This window comes from Vicugna pacos, chromosome 4 (assembly GCF_048564905.1).
Source record: "Vicugna pacos chromosome 4, VicPac4, whole genome shotgun sequence".
NCBI lineage: Eukaryota > Metazoa > Chordata > Mammalia > Artiodactyla > Camelidae > Vicugna > Vicugna pacos.
In genome coordinates, this window is record NC_132990.1 from 77522633 (window position 1) to 77542619 (window position 19987).

At 59.5% G+C, this 19987-nt stretch overlaps 2 protein-coding genes across 9 annotated transcripts in view; both read right to left on the bottom strand.

Moving 5' to 3' along the window:
* Positions 1-1449: 1449 nt before the first annotated feature.
* On the bottom strand, positions 1450-12536 carry INPP5E (inositol polyphosphate-5-phosphatase E). 2 transcript variants are annotated; one of them, XM_031677724.2, is made up of 11 exons: positions 12455-12536; positions 10642-11722; positions 7358-7481; positions 5904-6001; positions 4978-5102; positions 4765-4884; positions 4336-4443; positions 3655-3816; positions 3456-3571; positions 2855-2991; positions 1450-2462 (listed from the first exon to the last, which is right to left on the bottom strand). In XM_031677724.2, exons 2-11 carry the CDS (start codon positions 11487-11489, stop codon positions 2330-2332), a joined length of 1971 nt encoding a protein of 656 aa, XP_031533584.1. In that variant the 5' UTR covers positions 11490-11722; positions 12455-12536; the 3' UTR covers positions 1450-2329. The 2 variants fall into 2 exon arrangements, with proteins under 2 accessions (XP_031533584.1, XP_072816538.1); XM_072960437.1 differs by lacking the exon at positions 12455-12536 and adding an exon at positions 12038-12200.
* A 1972-nt stretch (positions 12537-14508) lies between these two features.
* Positions 14509-19987, bottom strand: part of SEC16A (SEC16 homolog A, endoplasmic reticulum export factor) — a 30825-nt gene continuing 25346 nt past the window's right edge. For 4 of the 7 annotated variants that reach the window (XM_072960449.1, XM_072960446.1, XM_072960445.1 and 1 more), the window contains 9 exons: positions 19350-19430; positions 19094-19150; positions 18857-18968; positions 18306-18443; positions 17936-18030; positions 17253-17327; positions 16689-16748; positions 15751-15828; positions 14509-14795 (listed from right to left, as the gene is read on the bottom strand). In XM_072960449.1, coding sequence (XP_072816550.1) covers positions 14727-14795; positions 15751-15828; positions 16689-16748; positions 17253-17327; positions 17936-18030; positions 18306-18443; positions 18857-18968; positions 19094-19150; positions 19350-19430 — 765 coding nt within the window. In that variant the 3' untranslated portion in view covers positions 14509-14726. The remainder of the gene's footprint in view (positions 14796-15750; positions 15829-16688; positions 16749-17252; positions 17328-17935; positions 18031-18305; positions 18444-18856; positions 18969-19093; positions 19151-19349; positions 19431-19987) is intronic. The other 3 variants (XM_072960450.1, XM_072960451.1, XM_072960452.1) reach the window with 3 other exon arrangements.

Consider the following 19987-nt stretch of genomic DNA (forward strand, 5'->3'; position numbering starts at 1 on the left):
ATTTTTTGAAGTGTGAAGAGGCGCAGGCTCTGCAGTCCAGCTTGGAGGGGTGGGGGGGGTACAAGAAAAAATAAACACGTGAGCATCGCCTTTCTCGTCTGTTCACTCTGCCAGGGCCTGTTGTTCCATTTCCATCCCTTTCCAACTCCTGGGTGGGAGGCGTCTGGGCCCGGCGCTGACTCCGCGCTCCCCTCGCAGTCCCGTCCACTGGGGTGGGAGCCTGAGAGTCAAAGGCGTGGTCCTGCAGTGCAGCCTTAAAGTCCTCACCGCGGGAGTGGGGGGAGGCGCGTGGCAGACAGGCCAGGAGTGGGCTGTGCCCCCGAGGTACGTTCAGATGGACTTGCCTGGGCTGCACTCGACTCCTAATGAGCCTCCTAGAAGCTGGTACTCACGCAGGGCTGGTTTCTCTGCCAGCCGCCACAGCCCCCCAGGCCGGGCACTTCTGTGCCTTGGGTGCCGCGCCCCTCCCTCTCGCTGGGGGGAGGGGGGCTTTTCCTAGCCACCTTTCCAGCACACCCACGGTATGGGTTGTCCACTCCATTCCTGAGCACGAGTGCGCCTTTGTCATCCTCAGCGGCCTCCCTGTCAGCACCCCCACCTCTGGCGGCAGCCTGCGCTGGCCGTGCAGGACTCAAGGCACATTTCTGAGAAAAGAGCTGGGCTCTAAAAACCGCCCTCAAGCCTGGTTGTGTTCCACGCTTCTTTATGAAGCTCAGTTTCCAGACAGTCACCAGTTTCATTTGCATTAATTTGGGCTTTAACCTCACTTTCCAAGTGAGACCCCATTCGTCTAAACTGATGGCTGGTACTAAGTAACTGCTTCACTTTGGACCCATCAGGTGTATGTAATGGCCCCCCAGCCACATGAAGCTCAGTCTCAAAGCTAACACATGTCCGTGTCACATTAAATCTCTTTTCCGTGATTTTGGTCAGAGAAAACACCCAGAAAGAATCCATAAAATCTTACTCATTTCAAGCCCTGTGACCACAATTGATTCAAAACTCAAACGCACATTCTTCTGAGCACAATTTTACACATTCAGACAATCTGAACAGTTTCTAAAGATTAGATGGGATTGACTGCCTTCTCAGTGGAATTTCTCCCACTTGTACCAAAAGATTGGGTGTGCATTGCTTTAAAATCTACATTCCACGTTTTGGAAGCTGACGCTAATAAAAGTTTGATAGCCTACTTCTTGGAATTGACTTTCCATCATTCATCATGGTTCACTCAAGTCTGAAGTACTCTGGTCTCCCCAGAAGCCCTTTTTCAGTGAACACTTACCTGGGGGCAGCAGACGAGGCTGTGGGTGCACAGGCAGCAGAGGTAGATCACGTGAGACCAAACATGCTGCCTTTGAATGTGACAGCCTCTCCTCATAAGAACATTGAAAGAACAGGGTGTGCATACAGACTGTTTCTTTCTAGGACTCAACCTTTAGCCAGAGAGAGTTTGAGAGTCAATATATGTATTTATTTAAAAATATAAATACTGAAAAATAAATAATTTAAGAGACTAGATTGAATGCCCCTAGATTTTCCCACATTCAAAGCCTGCACTGTTTTTAAGAGATGGGCTAAGACACAAAGCAATGATGGGCTCTAAATCCTTTGAGGAAGAAGAAATCTGGAACGTGGTGGGGTGCTGGCCGAGGCGGGCCAGGTGGTGACATTAGAAGCTTCTAACGGTTTCTTTGACCGGGAAACTCACCTCTTATATGAATGCCATTCGCCTCTGAAAATGGTCTGAAATTACTGAGACCAAGAGAGGAGAGGGAGGTGGTTTTGTGGCCCTGAACCACCGGCCCCTCCTCATCCCAGCCTCAGCCGGGTCCTGTCTGTGGTCCCTGACGTGGGATCCGAGATCCCAGGGTCACCCAGCCCCGGGCAGCCTCCTCCCCAGCACTACTGGGCGCCCTGAGCTCAGACAAGACGGGCAGCTCCTGGCTGGTGTTTAGGGGCTGCAGGGAGGCTGTGGATCTGGACATGCAAACGGAGGTGAGGGCTCGGCAGCCAGGCCGGAGGAGGTGGCAGCTTGGCGGTGGGGTGGAGAGCCTGCGAGCCGCTTGAAGCCGCCCTGACGCCTAGGCCGACAGGGACCGTGGGCGGGCGGGCAGGCCAGCGTCGGGCTGTGCGCGGGCCGCCCTGTGAGGGGAGCTCCGGGGGTGGTGAGTCAGTACGCACGGGCTGGTCCCATTCCAGGAGTGGCTCATCCTGATCCAAAGACAGGGAGAGGTCCCAGATGGCAACCTCCTCTCTCTTCCAGGGAGTCTGGGCCAAATACCCTCCCACGTTGCAGGTGGCGAATCCCCCTCCTTCGGCAAACTTCTCAAGAAACAGTACAGATAGTACTCGAGTGCTGGTTCTTGAGCGCTTGCTGTCTCTGCATCTCTTTGGAAATCCGTCTTTTAATTCCTATCAGGTACAGTTCGCGGTCAAACTTGCCAGCGGCGAGCGGGATGCTGTGGGGGAAGGAGCCGTCAGGAGGGCGCCTCCTAGCCGCTCCTGCTTGGGTGGTGTTTCCTGCGGGCGGCGGCGCGTGGAGGAATGGGGCCCAGGGGTTCCCTTGGCCGCCTGGACCTGCAGGCCTCCCCCCACAAGGGTGCCAGACCCTGCCTGTGGCGGGAAGGCCCCTGCGGGGGCTGGTGACCCCTGCTGTCCTCGGGCTGCTCCGGGCGAGGTCCCCACCCTCTGGCACGTCACTTGCATATCGAGCACTTCAGACAACCAATGCCAGCAGCCCCCACGTGGGGCTGCGGGACCCGAGGAGCCACACCACACTCCCAGCCCCCCATCCACCCCCCCACCCCACCTCAGGAGCAGACAGAGGGAGGAGGCCTGGCGGGATACTGACTTGTCTCTCCCTGGTCTCACTCTGACCCGGAACAGGCCGTATACGGGGCGGTGGTCGGACGTCCTGATACCGGGGCAGGAGGCGTACTTGACGGGGCGAATGTCGTCCTTGTGGCGGCTCCGGTACATGACCCGGTCCTGCCCGGAACACCCAGAGGCAGCTTTGCTACGGGCCTTGGCCTGCTTGCCCGTCACCCCAGCTGCTCTTGAGCAGAGTCCCGAGTCAACTCCCACCCTCGGGAGGCCCTGCCCGGAGCCCGAGCCCCAAGCCTTGCTTACAACGGGCATCTGGGCCCTGGACGGGGCCAGGTATGCCTGAGGCCTCTCCCTCACTGCTCTGGGGCAGCATCTCCTGCCCAGATTCAAACCCTGCACCCACTCCCAGCGCCTGCCCAGAGCCCACCGTGTGGGCACCTGCCCCGTGCCAGGCCTCCTCTGGGCCAGCGAGCCCCCCTTCAGAACGACACTTGGAGGGCAGCCCCATGGGAGGCAGAGCTGAGTGGTCACTGGCCCGCAGCTGAGGTTGGGTGCTGGCTCACCCAGGTCCTTGCCCTGGACAAGAGGGTATCCAGTCCGCCCCATGGGGGCCAGCCCGGGCTCACCGTGTAGGACGGAGTCCTCTGCTTGGAGGTGGTGTCGTAGGAATCCTTCCCAATGTCAAACTTGTACGACGGAAGAAAGTGGATGTCTGGCTCTTGGAAGCCCTTGAAGATGGACCCTGGGACAGCATGGAGCCCAGGGTCACCCCAACCCCAGGAGGGTCACCCCTTGTCCCGGGCGTCAGCCTCCCCTGGGCCCCACCTCTCTTCATCTCCCGGGTGAGCTGGTCGCGCTGCAGCAGGGCCTGCACGTCCGCCCCCGGGTCCTGCTTCAGGATGGCCTCCACCGCCGCCCGCCCACCGCTCAGGCGGAAGTTGAAGTCTCCGAACCAGAACACCCCATCGAAGCGGGTGGTGACATCCGCTGGGGCGCGAGAGGGAAGCACATGAGCCCTGCCCTCCCCAGGCCTTGGCAGCAGAGACTGGTCTGTGTCCCCACCCCCACCAGAGCCACAGTGGGGCAAGGACACCCTGGGGAAGAGGGTGGCAGCCCTGAATGCTGTCCTGGGGGCTCAGGGCTGTGAGGGCCAGACTCCGTGGCATTCTGGGGTCATGTTTGAGTTTGTGACTTTCCTTCTTTCATTTCAAGTGGCTATAGTTGCCCTCGGGTTCCCAGCTTCTCACAGCACAGACGGGAGGCAGCGGCGAGGATCAGACCCGGGCTGGCAGCTGCGTGGACTCTGCCTGGCCTGGCTGAGTAGGTGCGCATGGTCACTACTTGGGGGTGGGCAGGCACCAAGCCCTGTGACTCTCCAGATTTTCCTGACCTCGATTCTCAAAAGCTCTGAACAGTCCGTCCCCACTGAACTATCCAGGGAGCGAGGCAGCTGCTGCACGTCTCCGGGGTAAAGCATCTCCCAGTAGCACTGCCCGGGCCGCTCACCTGCGTCGGAGCGGTAGGGGCTGGTGTCCGGCACGTTCCGGGGCAGGGCGAGGCCCTGGATGGTCTTGCTGTAGTCCACCAGCCTCTCGCTGACCTTCCCATCTCCAGCTGCAAGGATGGTGTGGTGAGGGCCTCCACAGAGGCAGGTTTCTGAACCCAGGCCTGGGCACCTGGGGGGTACGTCCTGGGCAAAGACCCCCCCTTTGCCCTCTGAGAGTGCTCTAATCACACGGCATCTACGTGGGGACCCGGCCCACCAGGCTGACAGCGTCTCCCAGCAGACCTTTCCAAGCTCAGGACAGAGCCCATCTGGATGGGAGGCCCCCGTCAGGTCTCCTCTTAGGTACTGGGAGGCCAGTGAGGGATCCGGCATCCTCTGCCCCCAGCCTGACTCTGGCAGATGGCACCCAGTGTTGGGGCAGGACTTACAGGTGAAGTGCGAGGTGATGAAGAGGAAAGAGGTGCCGAAGAAGGTGAAGCCGACACCCAGGGCGCCCTTGGTTTTGATCTGGGACACGATGCGTGTGGTCACTGTGGCGCTCTCCACTTCTGCAGGGAGGGGAAGAGCGCTGAGTCCCAACATAGCCGATCGATTCCCCGTGGTTGCCACGGAAGGGGACGCGGTGCAGCTGGGCCACCTACCTGAGCAGAACCAGATGAGGTCCCTGCGGATGAGCACAGACAGGTACAGCGCCCCGTGGGCCGCAGAGAACAGCATGACGTAGTGCGGGCCCAGCGTCTCCTGCAGGCGCGCCTCCCACTCCCGCCTGCGGTGAGGAAGCAGTCGGCCTGGGAAGGGGGCTTCCCAGCTCCGCCAGCCCCCCGCCCCAGCCCCAGAGAGCCCCCAGGAGCCGGGAGGGAAGCAAGCTCTTCTTCCTGTGGGAACGCGGTGATCGAGTAGCACGAGAGGTCCACCAGGCCCTAAGAGACCCGCTTCCTCGGCGTCTCCCGTGATGGTCACAGGCCCATGTCCTCCCGCTGCCTCCCAAAGGCCCCAGTGACGGACGGGGCTGGTACCCTGGTGGAGACTCGAGCAGAGGCCCAGGGAGAGCTCCAGGGCCGGGCAGGAGTGAGGCCACCTCCCCTGGAGGCCAGGACCCCTGGGGAGCAGAGCCCCTTCCGAGGGTCTGTGCAGTCGGGGCGCCTCCGCTCTGGCCAGGCCTCCCACTGCTGCTCGAGGGGCGGGGACCCCACTCCCCTCACCAGGTCAATTTGCAAACACAGCTGAGGGCCACCGCCAGACCTAGGACAGGTGAGTGACACCACTGAGGGCTGGGCTCAGAGCCGAGAGGACGTGCCAGGCTTCGCTGCCCTTACTGTCTCTTAGATCAGCTATTCACTTACAAGACGGTAGATCTCATTTATTCAAAATTCTGTGAGTCACCATTTGAGAAGGAAAAGATTCCAGGCTTGGCCGTGGCCTGTGTCTTGCCCCGTACGGGGTCCTCCAGCCATAGCAGCTTCGGCCCCGAAAGCCCACTGGAGCCGCTGTTCCCAGGGATTGGGTGGGACCAGCAGCTCAGAGACTCAGGGCGGGGCAGAGGCAGGAAAGTGGGTGAGCCGCCTACCTGTCGGAGCAGCCCTCCTGGACCCCCACGACATACAGGTCCTGGGCATAGTCGGCCTCAGCCGGTAGCAGGAGCTCGTCCAGGTTTGGGGGCAGCTCCTGTGGGAAAGAAGCAGTGCCTGGCAGGGGCCGGAGAGGCTGGCATGCAGGGCTCCTGCTCGGCCTGCAGACCCCACGGCCTCTCCCAAGGGTGGGGAGTCCCTGGTCTGTCACGGCCCAGTCGGCGCCCCTCCTCGCCACGCCCCCCCGCCTCGGCCCTGCCCACAGTGCAGCCACTGTCTGCTCTGCTGCATCCAGCCCCGAGCCTGGCCGTCCCCTAAGTGTGCTCCCCGCCTCCCTCCCCTGTGCTTCTGCTCTCACTGCAGCCCCAGAGAGGGAAGCGAGCCCCCCTGGTCTTCACCCCAGCTGCTGCTGGCCCTGCCATGGGCTGCCGGCCCACTCTGGCCCTCTGGCCCAGGGTGAGGGCCATGGGTGGATGGGCAGAGTGGCTCCCTGAGGACGACGGAGAAACCAGCGTGGGCAACTGCCTCCTCTCGAGAGACAATCACTTCTGTCTCGCTCAGGTCACTGTTTTGTGGGGGCTGCAGCCCTGTGCCATTTCCTCCCTGCCCGTCACCCTGCTGTCAGCCCAGGACATGGCTGCTTTGCTCCTCTTGGCAGCAAACACACTGGCACACGTGGGCGATAGCCCGAGCCCCCACTGGTGGCCACAGTCATCTCCTTCACCCTGCCAGGTGTCAGGGTCACCCACAGTCTAGAGGACGTCCATGCCCAGCCCCACAGGCAGGGGGGAGACCGCTAACTGTGGGAAGGGTGTCCCCGGAGACTCAGGCGCTGGCAGCACAGGAGGCCGTTGGGACAGCGTCCATCCAATGGGCTTCCCCAGAAACCAGCATGCAAAGCCCCAGCCTGGCGGCCAGGATGCTCACCTAGTCCACAAGGACTGAGGGAGCTGAGTGCCCGGCTCGCAGTGGGACCCTGGCAGGGCATGGTGGGGCAGAGGATGGGGAGTCCCAACCAATGAGGGACTCACGATGGGAAACAGACTGGGATAATGGTGCAGACGCTGCTCTGTGGAGGACAGGGGTGGATGTGTGTCCCCACATGTGCCAGGATCCACAGGACGCACACAGGAGTGGCCCAAGGGGAACCGTGGGCTTGGGCTGCCTGCAGTGGCCGGGCCCTGCGACGGGCGCCGCCAGCGGGGAGCCTGTGGGACCTCCGCCCTTCCTCTCAGGTATGCCGTGAACCTAAAGCCGCTCTAACAACGCAGTGTGTGTGCAACAGAAGCCCTGGGCCCCTGCGCCCTGTCGTCAGGGTGGAGAGGTGGCCGAGTCAGTGTTACGGGCAGGAGGCTCCTCGGGGCTGAGGGTGACGGGCGAGCTGGGGAGGCCCCGGAAAGAGCCTGGCAGGAACCCTGGCCCCAATCAGGGTGGGAGGGGGCGGCCTGCTTACCTTCTGGCCCTGCATGTTCCAGGTGGCCACAAAGAGGGCCACACTCCGGTCTGGGAAGTACCGGGCGAGCTCATCCGCCCCCATCAAGGCCCCGCTCGCCAGGAGACTCCCCTCCAGGTAGCTCCTGTGGGGACAGGGACAGACTGAACTGGGCGCTAGGGGTGGGAGCGGATGGCCCACGAAGCGGCCAGGTGCAGGGCACGCCCCGCGGGCAGGCCTGCCGGCCTCAGCCTCCCGGCAACACTGAGGCCTCGGTTTCCGGAGCCTCTCTCCCAGAGCTGGGGTTTCCTAAGGTCCCTGCCAGCTGGCCCGGAGCCCAGCATCGGGGTCCCCTGCCCTCTCAGGAGACCACCAGGTCCACAGTTCCACAAACACCAGACTTCCGACTTCTCTTTCTCACCTCCATAGGTGAAGGGATGTGAGGGGACATTCTGGGCTTTTTTGTGGAACCTCTTAGAGGCAAGGCCCTGGGAGGGCCACAGACAGAGGTCGAGGTGGGCTTCTGGCTGTAAGCAGACCTCAGGGAGGACGCAGGCCCTTCTCTGAGGGCCCTGGCCCTGGCCTCGTCCTCAAGCACTGGGAGCGCACACGTGCTGCACGTGACACGTGGCAGTTAAATCCACTTTCAGATTTTCAGAGGACACCACCTGCAAATGGTTAACAAGGCCCCGACAAAGAACAAGAAAGGCCCACCCTGCCCCACTCTTGCCTTGAAGGTCGCACTGACACTTTGAGCAGCCGCGGTGTTTCACTCTGGGCCTCTTTCACTCGGCTGACAGCAGCCACCACCCTTAAGGAACCGAATGACGCATGCCGTGTGCCAGTCAAACTCTACTTAGGGACACTGAAACCTGAGTTCCACGTGACTTTCACACGTCACGAAGGGTGTCAGTACTGCCTCAGTTTTTTGTTTCAACAATGTGAAAACCGTTCTCGGCTGGGGGACCGCACAGAAACTGGTGGCAGCTGCGCCGGCCCGTCCCGGTCCCGCCCGACCCCGAGTGCGTTCCTGCTCCACGGCTACAGGGGCTGCTTTCTTTCCCGTGGGGACCAAGTCCAGCTCCTCCGCACCGAGGCCCTGGTGGCCGCCTTCTCCATCCCTGCCTGGGCAGGTGAGCAGGGGGCCAGCTGGGGTGGTGACGGCTGTGTCCCCTCCCCGCTCTAATTTTCCCTCCTCCTCTTGCGACTCGTTCACGCAGGGAGGCCCCTGCGTTTTCCTGCTGCACTGTCTGCGGGACTTTCTCCGGGAGCCCTCCTTCTGGAAGGAGCCCACTACCAACCCAGCTCTCAGTCAGGCTGGTCCCTGGATCGGGACCCCGGCAATGGCCACACCCTGGGTTGGCCTGCTCCGTCCCTGATGTCTTCTTAGTTCCATGACAGGCCTCCTTCCCCCATGCTGCCCACGCTGGGGACACTGGTCATCAGGCCTGTGAAGTCCCAGCTCAGACTCCTTTATCTCCCGAGTGCTCGTGACAACTCGAGGCTGACTAGACCTGTTCCCACATCCTGGCGGTGTGCCCCGATCAGCTCCACGTGTCCCGTTCCCCGTCCAGGGGCACCAAGATGGGTTGGTGGGTGCACATGGCATCGCCTGATGGGCCCTCCTCTGCGTCATCTCCCCTCATCACCGGTACCTACAGACGCCCACTCCTGCCGGCACACTTTCTGGTTTCTTCCGAGGCCCCTCCCTGTTTCCTGACACGTCCCTGTCCAGTGTTGAGAGTGAACCACGGGGGGCTGCTCAGGCTCTGGGATGTGATGAGGCGAGCAACCGGGCGCTGCGTTGCAGGAGGCCTGTGTGGGGGACTTGTTCCTGCAGCTGGGCCAACTGGGCAATCACCAGCTTGGCCTCTGTCCTGGGGTCCACTCTCACCTGGTCAGACAGGCATTTCCGCAGCAAGTGCACCCCTTAAGCCCTGGTCTACTTTCTGGCCTGCACCTTCCGGGAAGGTGGACACCCCACTGTGGACACCCCGATCCCAGCTCGCCTGTTCACCAAGGGTTTGCACCATCTGATCGAGCTCCCAAGAAGGGAAGGGGCGCCTGGGGCCAAGCCCGAGTCAGTTACCAGAAACCTGCACACTGCTCACGTGCTCTTTTCACTCCAGCTTGTTGAGGAAATCTTAGCTTTCAAAGAGGCGCCGATCCCTCTGAGGAGATAAGGTCTGGAGTATGGCTCCCAAGCCCCGGGCCCACACAGGAGACTCTTGAACCCTGACCAAGCTTTGAAGGACATGAAGTCAAGCACGGCAGGAGGCAGGAGCCTCACCGACCGTGTTCAAACCCCCTCCACTGCCTGTAGTGCCGTCTCCTCCAGCGGGCCGCCCGCTGTGTGGCCAGAGAGCAGCCCCTCCAAGGGCGATTCCCTGGGTCCCCGGCCTGACCTCGGCCAGATCTGGGCTGTGTGCAGTCTGCGAGCCAAGAATCGCTTTTACGCTTTCAAAAGGTTGGGGTTAAAAATAAAAGTACTTTGTGACATGAAGAAATGACATGAATTCACATCTTGCTGTCCCTGAACAGTGCCCCTGATGCACAGCCGTGGCTGTTGATGTGTGTGTCCCACAGCCACGGAGACCACGTGGCTTACAAAGCCCACCCCATCTGAGAACATACAGAGGGTCTGGAAGAGGGGGGTGTCCCCATCAGTCCACCTTTGCTGCTTGTCTGTAACTTTGAGATGTGTTTCTCGTTTTCTATAACACGTGCTACATCTACGTAAGTTGCGTATAATTCAGACAGTATAAAAACACTTCAAATGCGCTAAGAGATCTCGCTCTTTACGAGAAACTCACAGTGGATGAACTTAACAAAGTAGCTCACTTTGTGATAATAATAATAAACATTGCTCCTCCCTCGCTGATGGAGAGAGCAGGAGGGAGCCTGGGGACAGCGGCCCTCACTCCAGGGCTGGAGAGGGATCACCTGCCTGGCTTCTATTGCTCAGCTCACCAAGGGAAGAGGGAGGGGAAGACGGCCCTCTGTCTGCCCCCTGACCCCCAGAATCTGCAAATATGACCTTATTTGGAAACAGGGTCTGTGAAGATGTAGTAAAGGATGTCCTGGAGATGAGATCGTCCTGGGTTAGGGGAGCCCTAAGTTCTTACAAGAGATGAGAGGCACGTCTCAAAGTTGGGGAGGCGCTAGGCCAAGGGGGTCAGTGGTGGAAGAGCTGCTCCAGCACCTGACATGCTGTTAGGAGAACCTTCCTGTGGTTCTCATGGGACCTGCATCTGAAGGTTAGCACAAAGGCAGCGGACGACACCCCTCCACCCCAGAGGCCCTACCTGCTCCGGACGTCCTTGGCGCGAATGGGTGCCAGGAGGCTGAAGGTGGACTTGGCCGAGTGAAGGGAACAGTCGTCGTTGGCCAGGGGGCTCGGGGGCCGGCCAGGGCCGAGGCTGCTGTGGGCCCGGAACAGCCTGGCCTGCAGGCGGAGCTTGTAGTCCGCGTGATCCGAGTCCACCTTGTTTGCTGTCCTCAGGGCTTCGGAGGCAACGTTCTGGTCCATGGCAGGCAGCGGGCGTGGGGGAAGCAGGCTGGCCAGCCTGGGGGTGCTCCCGGCCGAGGCCCCATCCCGGTGCAGGAGGTCCAGGGAAGTGCTGATCATTCCAGAAAGACAGTTCCCCCACGAGGAGGGGCCCCCACCCAAGCTGCAGGGGGCCCTGCGGGTTGTGGGGATTTCCTGCAGGGAGGTGCTCAGGCAGGGTGGGGAGCCACTGTGGGTGGGGGTCCTGGGGGCCTCATCCTGCATGGAGCCCCTAGAAGGGCTGGCCCCACTCTGCCCAGCCAGGTCCTCCCGGCTGGTTCGAAAACGCCTCTTCCTCCAGCCCTTCTCATCCAGGGACAGTGCTCGCTCCAGCCGGGGCCTCGTCGGCGGCTTAGGTGCAAAGGTTCTTGCCTTGGCATGTGGATCCTCATTGGTGACTTGTGCTGGGATGTTAGGAGGGAGCACTGGGCTCTTCTCAGGTGCCTGCCGGCTGTCAGGCAGGGACCAAGGGCGGGGGACGAGGTCTTCCTCAGTGTTTGGGAGCTGCCCCTTGAGCATCCTGCCTTCGGGCTGCAGATGCCCCTGGGCGGCGGGCTGCTGGGGGGCAGCCTCCGAGTGCCCCACACACGCCAACTCAGATGGCATAGTCCAGGGGCCGGCCCTCACGGACAACAGCAGCCGAGCCGACTCAGAAGATGGCTCCTCCTGGGGCTACTGGCGACTCCCAGTGTTAGGGGTGCAAGGTCAGACGTCGCTGGGCGAGGCACGGAGGAGAGGACCGGCAGCGGCTCCCCTTCAGGCCTGGGGTGGTCCGGCACCACCAGGGCTGGCTGCTGCATGGCTGGAAGCCCTGAAGGTCTTAAGTCCCCGACTGGAACCTAAAGAAAGTGTGCTATCAGCCTGCCACCACCGTGGCCCTGATGCCAATTTACTGTTCCTAAAGGTGACGGAGCGGACAGGTCAGCAACAGGCCAGCAAGAAGTAGCATCTAGACGTTCTGGCCTGCGGCTTCCTCCTGGGAGGTGGGTGAAAGCAGGAGCAACTTAGGATGGTGGAAGTCCACCCTCCTGAGGGGCCTGCTCTTCCCGTGGGGTGCGGGGGCATGACCAAGTAAGCTCCCCGTCGGCGCAGCCTCCGATGGGGACCCTGCCGCGCCCCTTCCTCCCGCAGCCAGGCGGCCCCGCCCCGCTCACCTGCGCGCCTACCACCATAGCTCGGCCCGCAGTGCCCGCCCCGAGAGCGGGCGACCCTGAGCAGGTCAGCGGCCCCGGCTGCGAAGGCCCCTGACTCAGGACCTGCGAGTCCAGCCTGGCCGGCTGTGGGGCTCCTCAGGGCAACGACCGGCCCGGAGCCCCGGGGGAGGGGCAGGGAGGGGAGACGAGCCCCGCGCCCAGGGGTTCCCCGCGCCTAAGACCCCGCGGTCCGCCCCGCGCCGAGGACCCCGTGCCCCGACGCGCGCCCGGCCCCGGATCCCTGCACCCCCGCCCAGGGGTGATCCCGCGCCTAGTACCCCTGGGCCCCGAGCCCCCGCCCCGGACCTCGTCCAGGACTCCCGCCGCGCCCCCGCCCGGGGGTCACTTCGCGCCGTACCCCGCGCCCCGTGTCCCCACCTCTCAGAGCCGCCCGCTCTCCAGCCCCGCGGGCCTCGGCGGCCGCTCCCCGGCAACCGGCAGGCAGGGCGGCCGGGACCCGGCGCCTGCAGCGGCCCCTGGCGGCCGGAGGACCCAGCCGCGCACAGCGAGGACGGGGGGCACCCTCTGGTGGGCGCCAGTGCACCTGCGGCCTCCTTGCCTCCGCCCCCCGCCCCGAAGCCCCGCCCCCATGCCCGTGCAGGTGTGCGGGCTGGGGGCCTTTCGGACAGAGGGAATCCTAGAACACTTGGTGTTGCCCGGGGTCCCCAGGGAGCAGCACTGCCTCATCTCTCATTCCCACCAGGAAGGGTATTCCATGTCAAACCCACCACCCTTCAGAGGCGTCCTCCTTCCTCTGCCCATGAAGAGCAAGGATCGCGAACAGACTCAGGTGGCCCAGGAGCTTCTGTACAATAAAGTGCAGGTGAGCACGAGGGTGTAGCTCAGTGGCAGAGCCCATGCTTAGCGTGCGCAAGGTCCTGGGTTCAATCCCCAGTACTTACACACACACAAATAAATAATTAAAAAATACGTAAATAAGCCTAATTTTCTCCAACCAAAAAAAAAAAAAAAAAATGCAGGTGAGGCCCAGGGTTCCCAGGCTTTGCAGAGGGAGACTCACTGGCTCCCAATAAACAAAAAGAGGCAGGGTGAAATGCTTGAGAGAGCAAAATATTTTATTTAACAATTTGCATTTAGGAAAAATAGCAGCTCCCCGCCTCAGAGGAAGCTTCTTGAGTCAAAAGTCACTGGCAGTCGACAGAGAATGATGGGCAGGGCTGACGGGGGAGCTGACGGTGCCAGGAGGGTCTCAGGTCCCAGGAATGACACGGAGCACTGACCAAGGGACACGGCAGACTGCCCGTCAGCGAGGTGACAGGAATATGGATCAGTCACAGATCTGTGTCGCACTCTGGAAACCACTGTGGGTCTCTCCTAGGTGACAAGTGACCCTGGAAGACAGGCGGACCTTGCCGGGTCCACACACAACCTCACACTTGGGTCTAAAACTCCAACCAACCGTGTTCCCCCAGCGTTCTACAGAAATTACTTCCTAATGATTTTTATAAATATTTAAATCTTTTCTTTAGTCCCTTTAGACTTAACAAGAATGTGAAGTTTTAGGAACAGTCGGTGAAGCCTTAAAGCTCTGAGCCCACAGGAGGAGGTCTTCCTTGCGGCCTCCCGTGGCCGAGAGCTGACGCGTCAGCTCCCCCGGAGCTCGGTGTGGGAAAAGTTCAGGGGCAGAAAGATCAGATTCCAGAGCTTCCGTCAAGAAATTATTTTAAGCTACGTTTTTCGAGATGTTACCAACTCCCTTATATGAAGTCAACCAGGGGAGAGGAGCCAGTCAGCGGGGCTGCGCTGTGAACACCGCCCAGGAGGAAGCCCCACGTCGACTGGTTCGGGGAGCACGGTGACCCAGAGCTTCCAACGGGGAGTCTGACCAGGCTACACACACGTACCTCAAAGTCCCCCAAGTGACCAGGTGTTAACGTGGCTGACTAGCTGGGCTCAGCCACGTCAGAACACGAGTTCCCTGTGGCTCGTTCGTTCCCCACCATGGAGCCGCCCCTAGGGACGGGCAAAGCCAGCTCCTTCGGCTGCGTGGAGTCCCTCACGGGCCAGATCAGGCCGCGGAAGGTTAAGTGAAGCTGGACCCAGCTCTGCTAGAGAGAAATGCACTTCAGTAACCAGGGCCTCCCGCAGAGCCTGACTGAACTCGCTGAATTAACCCCACATTTCCTTTGAGAGGAACCCCCTCCCAGGCTCAGCCACAGTGACGTGGGAGCCCACTGCCTCTGCGTGTAGGGTGGGTGCCAACACCTCCCTCTGAGTCAGGGGTCCACCACTTCCTTCTAGCATCTTGAAGGACCCCGTGGGGTGACTTGGCAATAATTCACTGTTCGGTTTTGAGAGATGCCTTAGTTACGGAAAAGCAAGGTTCTCCTGTAGCCAAGATGTTTGCAGCTTTGCTTAGTGTAACATCCTTAAATGACTAAGAATGTTGGATCCTTAAAAGGAATGAAAGATTCTGAGTCAAAGATTTACTCTTGTCATTCAGCATCTTAAAGGTGTGGAATCACTGTTGGCGAAACTGTGTAAAGACAGGTGGTGAGGAGGAAATGAAGGTACTTCTGAATCACGGCCGTCCATTTGGGAACAGAAGAGAGGTTGCAGGCAATCAGCCTGAGCTCTCGGTGGAGGGTAATAATTTCAGGGTTCCAAACACTAATCCAGACGGACCATTCTAGCTCAATGCTGGGTATCTCCTCTGGCCAATCCTTCCCGTCCTTGAACTTCCCGAGGCAGCAGAGGCCTGAAACAACACAGACAGCACTGACTTCGCACACCTGGCCCCTCACCCCCAAGGTGGGCCACCCTCCATGAAGGATCAGCGGGTCAACGGAACAAGCCAGAACAGACCATTTCTCTCAACAGACATGCATGTTCTGCGTGTTTTGTTGCTGCAAACCCGTGATAACTGACCAAGGCAATACCCCGTCTTGACATCCCCTTCAAGGGTGCCTGCAGTCTTGTCAGGCTGACCCGACAGCTGAGTGCCTAGACTCCAGGGAGGGCCTGGGGCCGGCCTGCTACTGACAGGACACAGGGACGCCCATGGGAAGACAGTGGACATCTACTCCTGCTCCCTCGAAAATCCTAACTGAAATGAAAGCCAGGGAGCGTTTGTAAAGGCATAACCCATAAGATAAAGATGACAGGAGAGGAGAAAACAACCAAGGAACCCTGAAGTGAACAAGCAGGTGGCAGCCCGGGGACCAGGGGAGGGTGCGGGCGGCAGGCCGGGAAGGCCACCACTGCCAGCTAAGGCGGAAGCCAGCGGCTGGGAGGAGAGAGGCCGGGGCTGCCTTGGGACAACCGGGGATCAGGGAAGGTTTCACGTTCTGAACGCCAAGACCTCCCGCAGACCTCGTCCCACCCTGAGCTCCCCCTAGACGGGCAGCCGTCTTTACTCTGCAGGAAAGAGCCTGGAAGGGAGGAGAGAGAAGGCAGGTGGGGAGAAATGAAAGGGAACGCTCAGGAACATTCCCTGCCGGAGGTCACAAGTACCAGGTGAGGGGTGGCCAAGGCCAACAGGGGAGGGAGGTGGACCAGCAGGAGGCGGCAGGACCCCGGGCACAGTGGCGGCGTTCATACCCATGGCGGTGGCGGCGAAGGGAGAAGGGTGAGCAGGCAAGTCGGGGTCATCAGTGGGGGAAAGGCCTCCTCCAGCTTCCCACCCGCCCCTCAGGGACAGCCAGGGCACTTACCTGCGCAAACTGGGCAGGGTTGTAGAAGGGCACTGCTCCCCCGGGGGGGGCCCCTGTAGGGGTGTGAGCACTGGGAGCCTGAGAACCACAGAGAGTTCATCTCAACAACTAACTTACAAAGTGGTTTGTGTTTCACTTGCAAATACACTATTTCTGGGTCAGGATTTGTACGACTTCTAAATATGCACAGAAGCAGGTCTAGATACTTCTTGCAACACTGGATTTAATTATTTAGTGGTTCAGAGAGAAATGGCGAACACCACAGCAACATGCAGAGCACAGCGCTTCAGAGACCAGAGCACGCAGGCGAGGCAGTGCGGGGCCCCGAGGGGCCCGCTGGCATCAGCTGGAGCAGTTAGAAGCGACTTCTGGCTACTTCAGCCCAAAGTATGCAGCTACAAAACCCAGCGGTTTACTATGCAAACCAATCACACGAAGCCTTTCTGCCGAGCGGCGGGCAAAGCTTCGTTCCACGATACGCGTGAAGACGGAATATTTCCTCTACGTCCCACCCAGACTGACCACAGGGCAGCGGTCACTGCCACCCCACCTGGCCTAAAACCAAGCTTCTCATGCTCCGTCAGAAAACAAACTCCTCCTTTCAACTGAGAGCAGCCCGGCTTCTGAAACACACACACGTGTAAGGCTGTGCCTGAGGCCGGTCACTTGGAAAAATCAATTCAGAAAGTGTAGGACTCCAGAACTTGCTGGTTCACTATGAACGTTTTCATTCAATTCGATTGTCAGTGTATCTGGGTATCTAGCACCACCCTTCCAGAAGGTTTAAAGACAGGAACACCGCATCCTCAGTCGTGTGACGGTTGGCTGAGACGAGAGGTAATGTTAGACACCGAGAGCAAGGGACCAGCCAGCACAGCGACACAGACAAACAGCCCAGTTCAAGTCCAAGTCCAGTGAGAACGGCCAGCCACAGGTACCTGGTTAAAATGCTGGCTGACTTCACGTGATAATGAACTCATTGAACTACAGCGCGAAAGCTACAAAACAGTAAGAACACACACAGAGACAGACAAATCAAACAATCAAGATGCAAGTCACTGCTCCAAGCTGTCAGTGTAATTCCAGAGCTTATGAGGCCATCAGAGTCAATACAATTCATTGGGAAAAAGCCAGAGTTAGCTTTAAATTCCTATTTTAAGGTACAGTTTTTATTAAGAAACACCACTGGTTCAGGGGAAGGAGTCCGGCCAGCCCGGGCCTCAGCCAGCATGACCTCGGGGCACTTGACAAACTCCACACAGAAGCCACGCTGGCTGGTGAGCACGCACTCAACCCCTTGCTCTGTTTGGAGCCCCCAAACAATTCTGCTGAAACAAGTGTGACTTTTTAAGGAGCACAACACTTTCAAGTCCTCAAAAGTTTCCAAGCTGCCTTTTTCACACCCATTAATATCCATTTTAAAGGAAGAAATTGTTTTGACAATAAAAACGACCTTCCTCAGCTCAGAGTTTCAGCAGATACTCTCACCCGGGGCCATTTACCTCTCCCCGCTGGGAGCCGTCTGCTCTGGAGGGGGGCAGTTCAGAACCAGGGAGCGGGGCCGCAGAACTGAACACCTGCCAGGAAAAGGAAGAAATGCAGCCACCAGCACACCCCAGGGAACCAGCGTCCCCACAGGAGGCAGAGCACTCGGGCTGGCCCTCTGCCCAGGTTACAAGCCACTCTGCTCCACGCACAGCACTCCTGCATGTACCCGCAGAGCGGGGCCGGCCGTCCCACAGGTTCCAACACCACCAGCGCATCCTTAAGGAGGGCCCGCTGGGCCCTGCGACGGCCTGGTGACTTGATGGTCTTGTCACTGTATCCACCAAGCAGGAGACTGAGGCTTAGGTAAGTGACTTTCCCAAACTTTAAATGGCAGTTAATGGAGAACCAGGGCTGAAACCCAGATCCATTCAACTTCAGAGACCATATGCTAAATGACTGTATTTCACACATACGTTTTAATTATTCAAAAAATTGTCTTTACTATTGTGATTTCAGCAAGACAAAATCACTGCGTAACACGTACGTGGCTCTAACCTACAGCCCCCGGAGGACATTCAATAGCAAAGAGACTCCTGGGAGACACAGGGTGCTCTGTGCACACGATGGAACTCAACGCGCAGAAGGCCAGGGCCGACTCCCCACTGGGCCCTCCCCTCCGTCCCACGGCTCCGCTCACCCTGGGTTCTGACGCAGACTCTCGGTTGGCTGGACCCCCAGCTGGTGCCTGCCCTTCCCTGCCAGCCCCCTCTGCAGGTGGTGCGTCCTCTGCATCTGTGGAGGAGACAGTGTGAGAGGTGGTCATTTAGTCTAAAATCTTGGGGGGCGGGGGTGTGGTTCACTGGAAAGAAGCCGAGAAGGGTCCACACCGTGTCCGCCCCAATGGAGGCAAAGGGAGACAGACCCAAAAACCAGCACCGGCCAACCTCAGGCTCTCGGCGTGCTGGCTGCTCGTTCTCCTTAAGGAGATTAAAGCCACAGGCTCTCAGAAGGAGGGCCAAAGGTCAGGACGCCAGGGCTCCCACGGGCACTGCTTCCGTGCTGCCTACCTGGGTGTGGTCCCAAAAGGTGAGCTGGGATCGGGAGGGGGGCAAGCGGAGCAAAGAAGTCCGAGGGGGCCAGCGCTGGCTCGCTCCGCTGAAGGCCGCCCGGGTTCAACACGTCCACATAGCGTGCTCTGCTGCCGCCTGTGACGGGAAGGGAGCAGGCTCAGGCCAGCACAGTGATGACCGCTTCCACTGCTCCAAAGGGCAGCAGGAGCCCGCAAGGCGCAGGGGCGGGGTGTGAAAGCGGGCTCTCCGGAGGGCTGAGAGTGTGTGTGCGGCATCTGGCCTGGGGTGAGGGCCATTCGCACCACAACGCTCCCAGAGCCCTTCTCCGACCACGGGACCTGCTCACTAGAGGCAGGTGGCCTCTGAGGCCTGTTTTAATCTCTAAGAGGCCTGGCATCCTCCTCCACGACTCATCCTCATACAACCAGGATTCCCTCCTGTAAGGTGACAAACTACCGTCTAACGTGTGCCTCATCATTGCTAAACTCTGGCCTATCTGCAGGACAAATTAACCAAACTCACTCTGATCTCTGGTTTGACTTTGTTACCTGCTTTCCTAGAAAACATGTTCACAGAGGCTCTGGGGGGCCCTCCGGGACCAGGGTGGGCAGCTTGTGGAGCCTTGGGAAGTGACGTTGGAGGCGGGGGCAAAGCCTTCTTCTGGAAAGGGAAAAAGCACTTCAGAAATCTGCTCTCGGACACACACAGGCTGAAGCCTCTCAGGGAGCGCCCCCGCCCAAACACTGAGGGGCCCCCTCCGGTCACAGCAAGCGCCCCCAGCTCGCCTCCTCTTCCGGCTCGTTTACATCCACCCATCGGTTCTTCTTTTCATCCCAGACGATCTGCCACGATTATGAAAAGTAAAAACAAACAAAACAAAAACAAAACACTCAGTGGTTGAAGCAGAGAAGAACTAGAACCCGATTACTTGAGAGGCACCTGCCGGGTTCATCCTGAAGCTGAGACGCAGCGTGCAGACCAGCGGACGGACGTGCTACACGGCACCCACCAGCTCCTCAGCGCCCTGCTCGCCAGGCTCACCGATTTGTTCTTGTCATCTGGCAAGTAAGCTTCTGTCCTTCTCTTCCCAGGCAGCCAACGAGAAAACCAGGATTCACTAGTCTAAATATAAAAACCACCAGAACAACCTTGAGGACATCATGCTGAGTGAAGTTAGCTCAACCCAGAAGGGCGATCCTGCAGGAGTCCCTGAGGGCGGGACCCAGGAGTCAAACCCACAGAGACAGGAATCAGATGCCCAGGGCGGGGGCGGGAAGGAGGAGCTGGTGTTTAGTGGGGAGTTTCAGTCTGGGACAATGAGAAAGTCCTAGCGACAGGTGGTGGTGGTTACACTACGATGTGAACATATGCCACAGACCCGCACACTAACAACAGTTACAATGGTAAGTTTTGTGTATATTTAACCACAACTTAAAAAAATTAGAACAATCATTTGCACTACGGAGCTTTTCATTCTAAATGCCAAGTGAGCAGCCTATGACCATCTCCCATCTGAGGAGTGACAGCGCTGGGACAGGTGGCAGGGAGGTCCCAAAGACAAGGCCCTCGGTGCTCCCGGGTGACCTCACTTGTACTAAACCCCATGCGCTCCCCCAGCCTGCTCCCCTGAACCTGCAGCAGAGTGACGCACCTACTGGGGTGGGGAGGGGAGTAACTGC

Excerpts from the sequence above, each read along its gene's own strand:
- INPP5E (XM_031677724.2), bottom strand. The coding sequence starts at position 11,489 with ATGCCATCTGAGTTGGCGTGTGTGGGGCACTCGGAGGCTGCCCCCCAG. Across the intron at positions 4,885-4,977 it reads CCTCATCTGGTTCTGCTCAG|AAGTGGAGAGCGCCACAGTG; the intron begins GTAGGTGGCCCA and ends CCCTCCCTGCAG. Across the intron at positions 2,463-2,854 it reads GTGAGACCAGGGAGAGACAA|CATCCCGCTCGCCGCTGGCA; the intron begins GTCAGTATCCCG and ends CTTCCCCCACAG.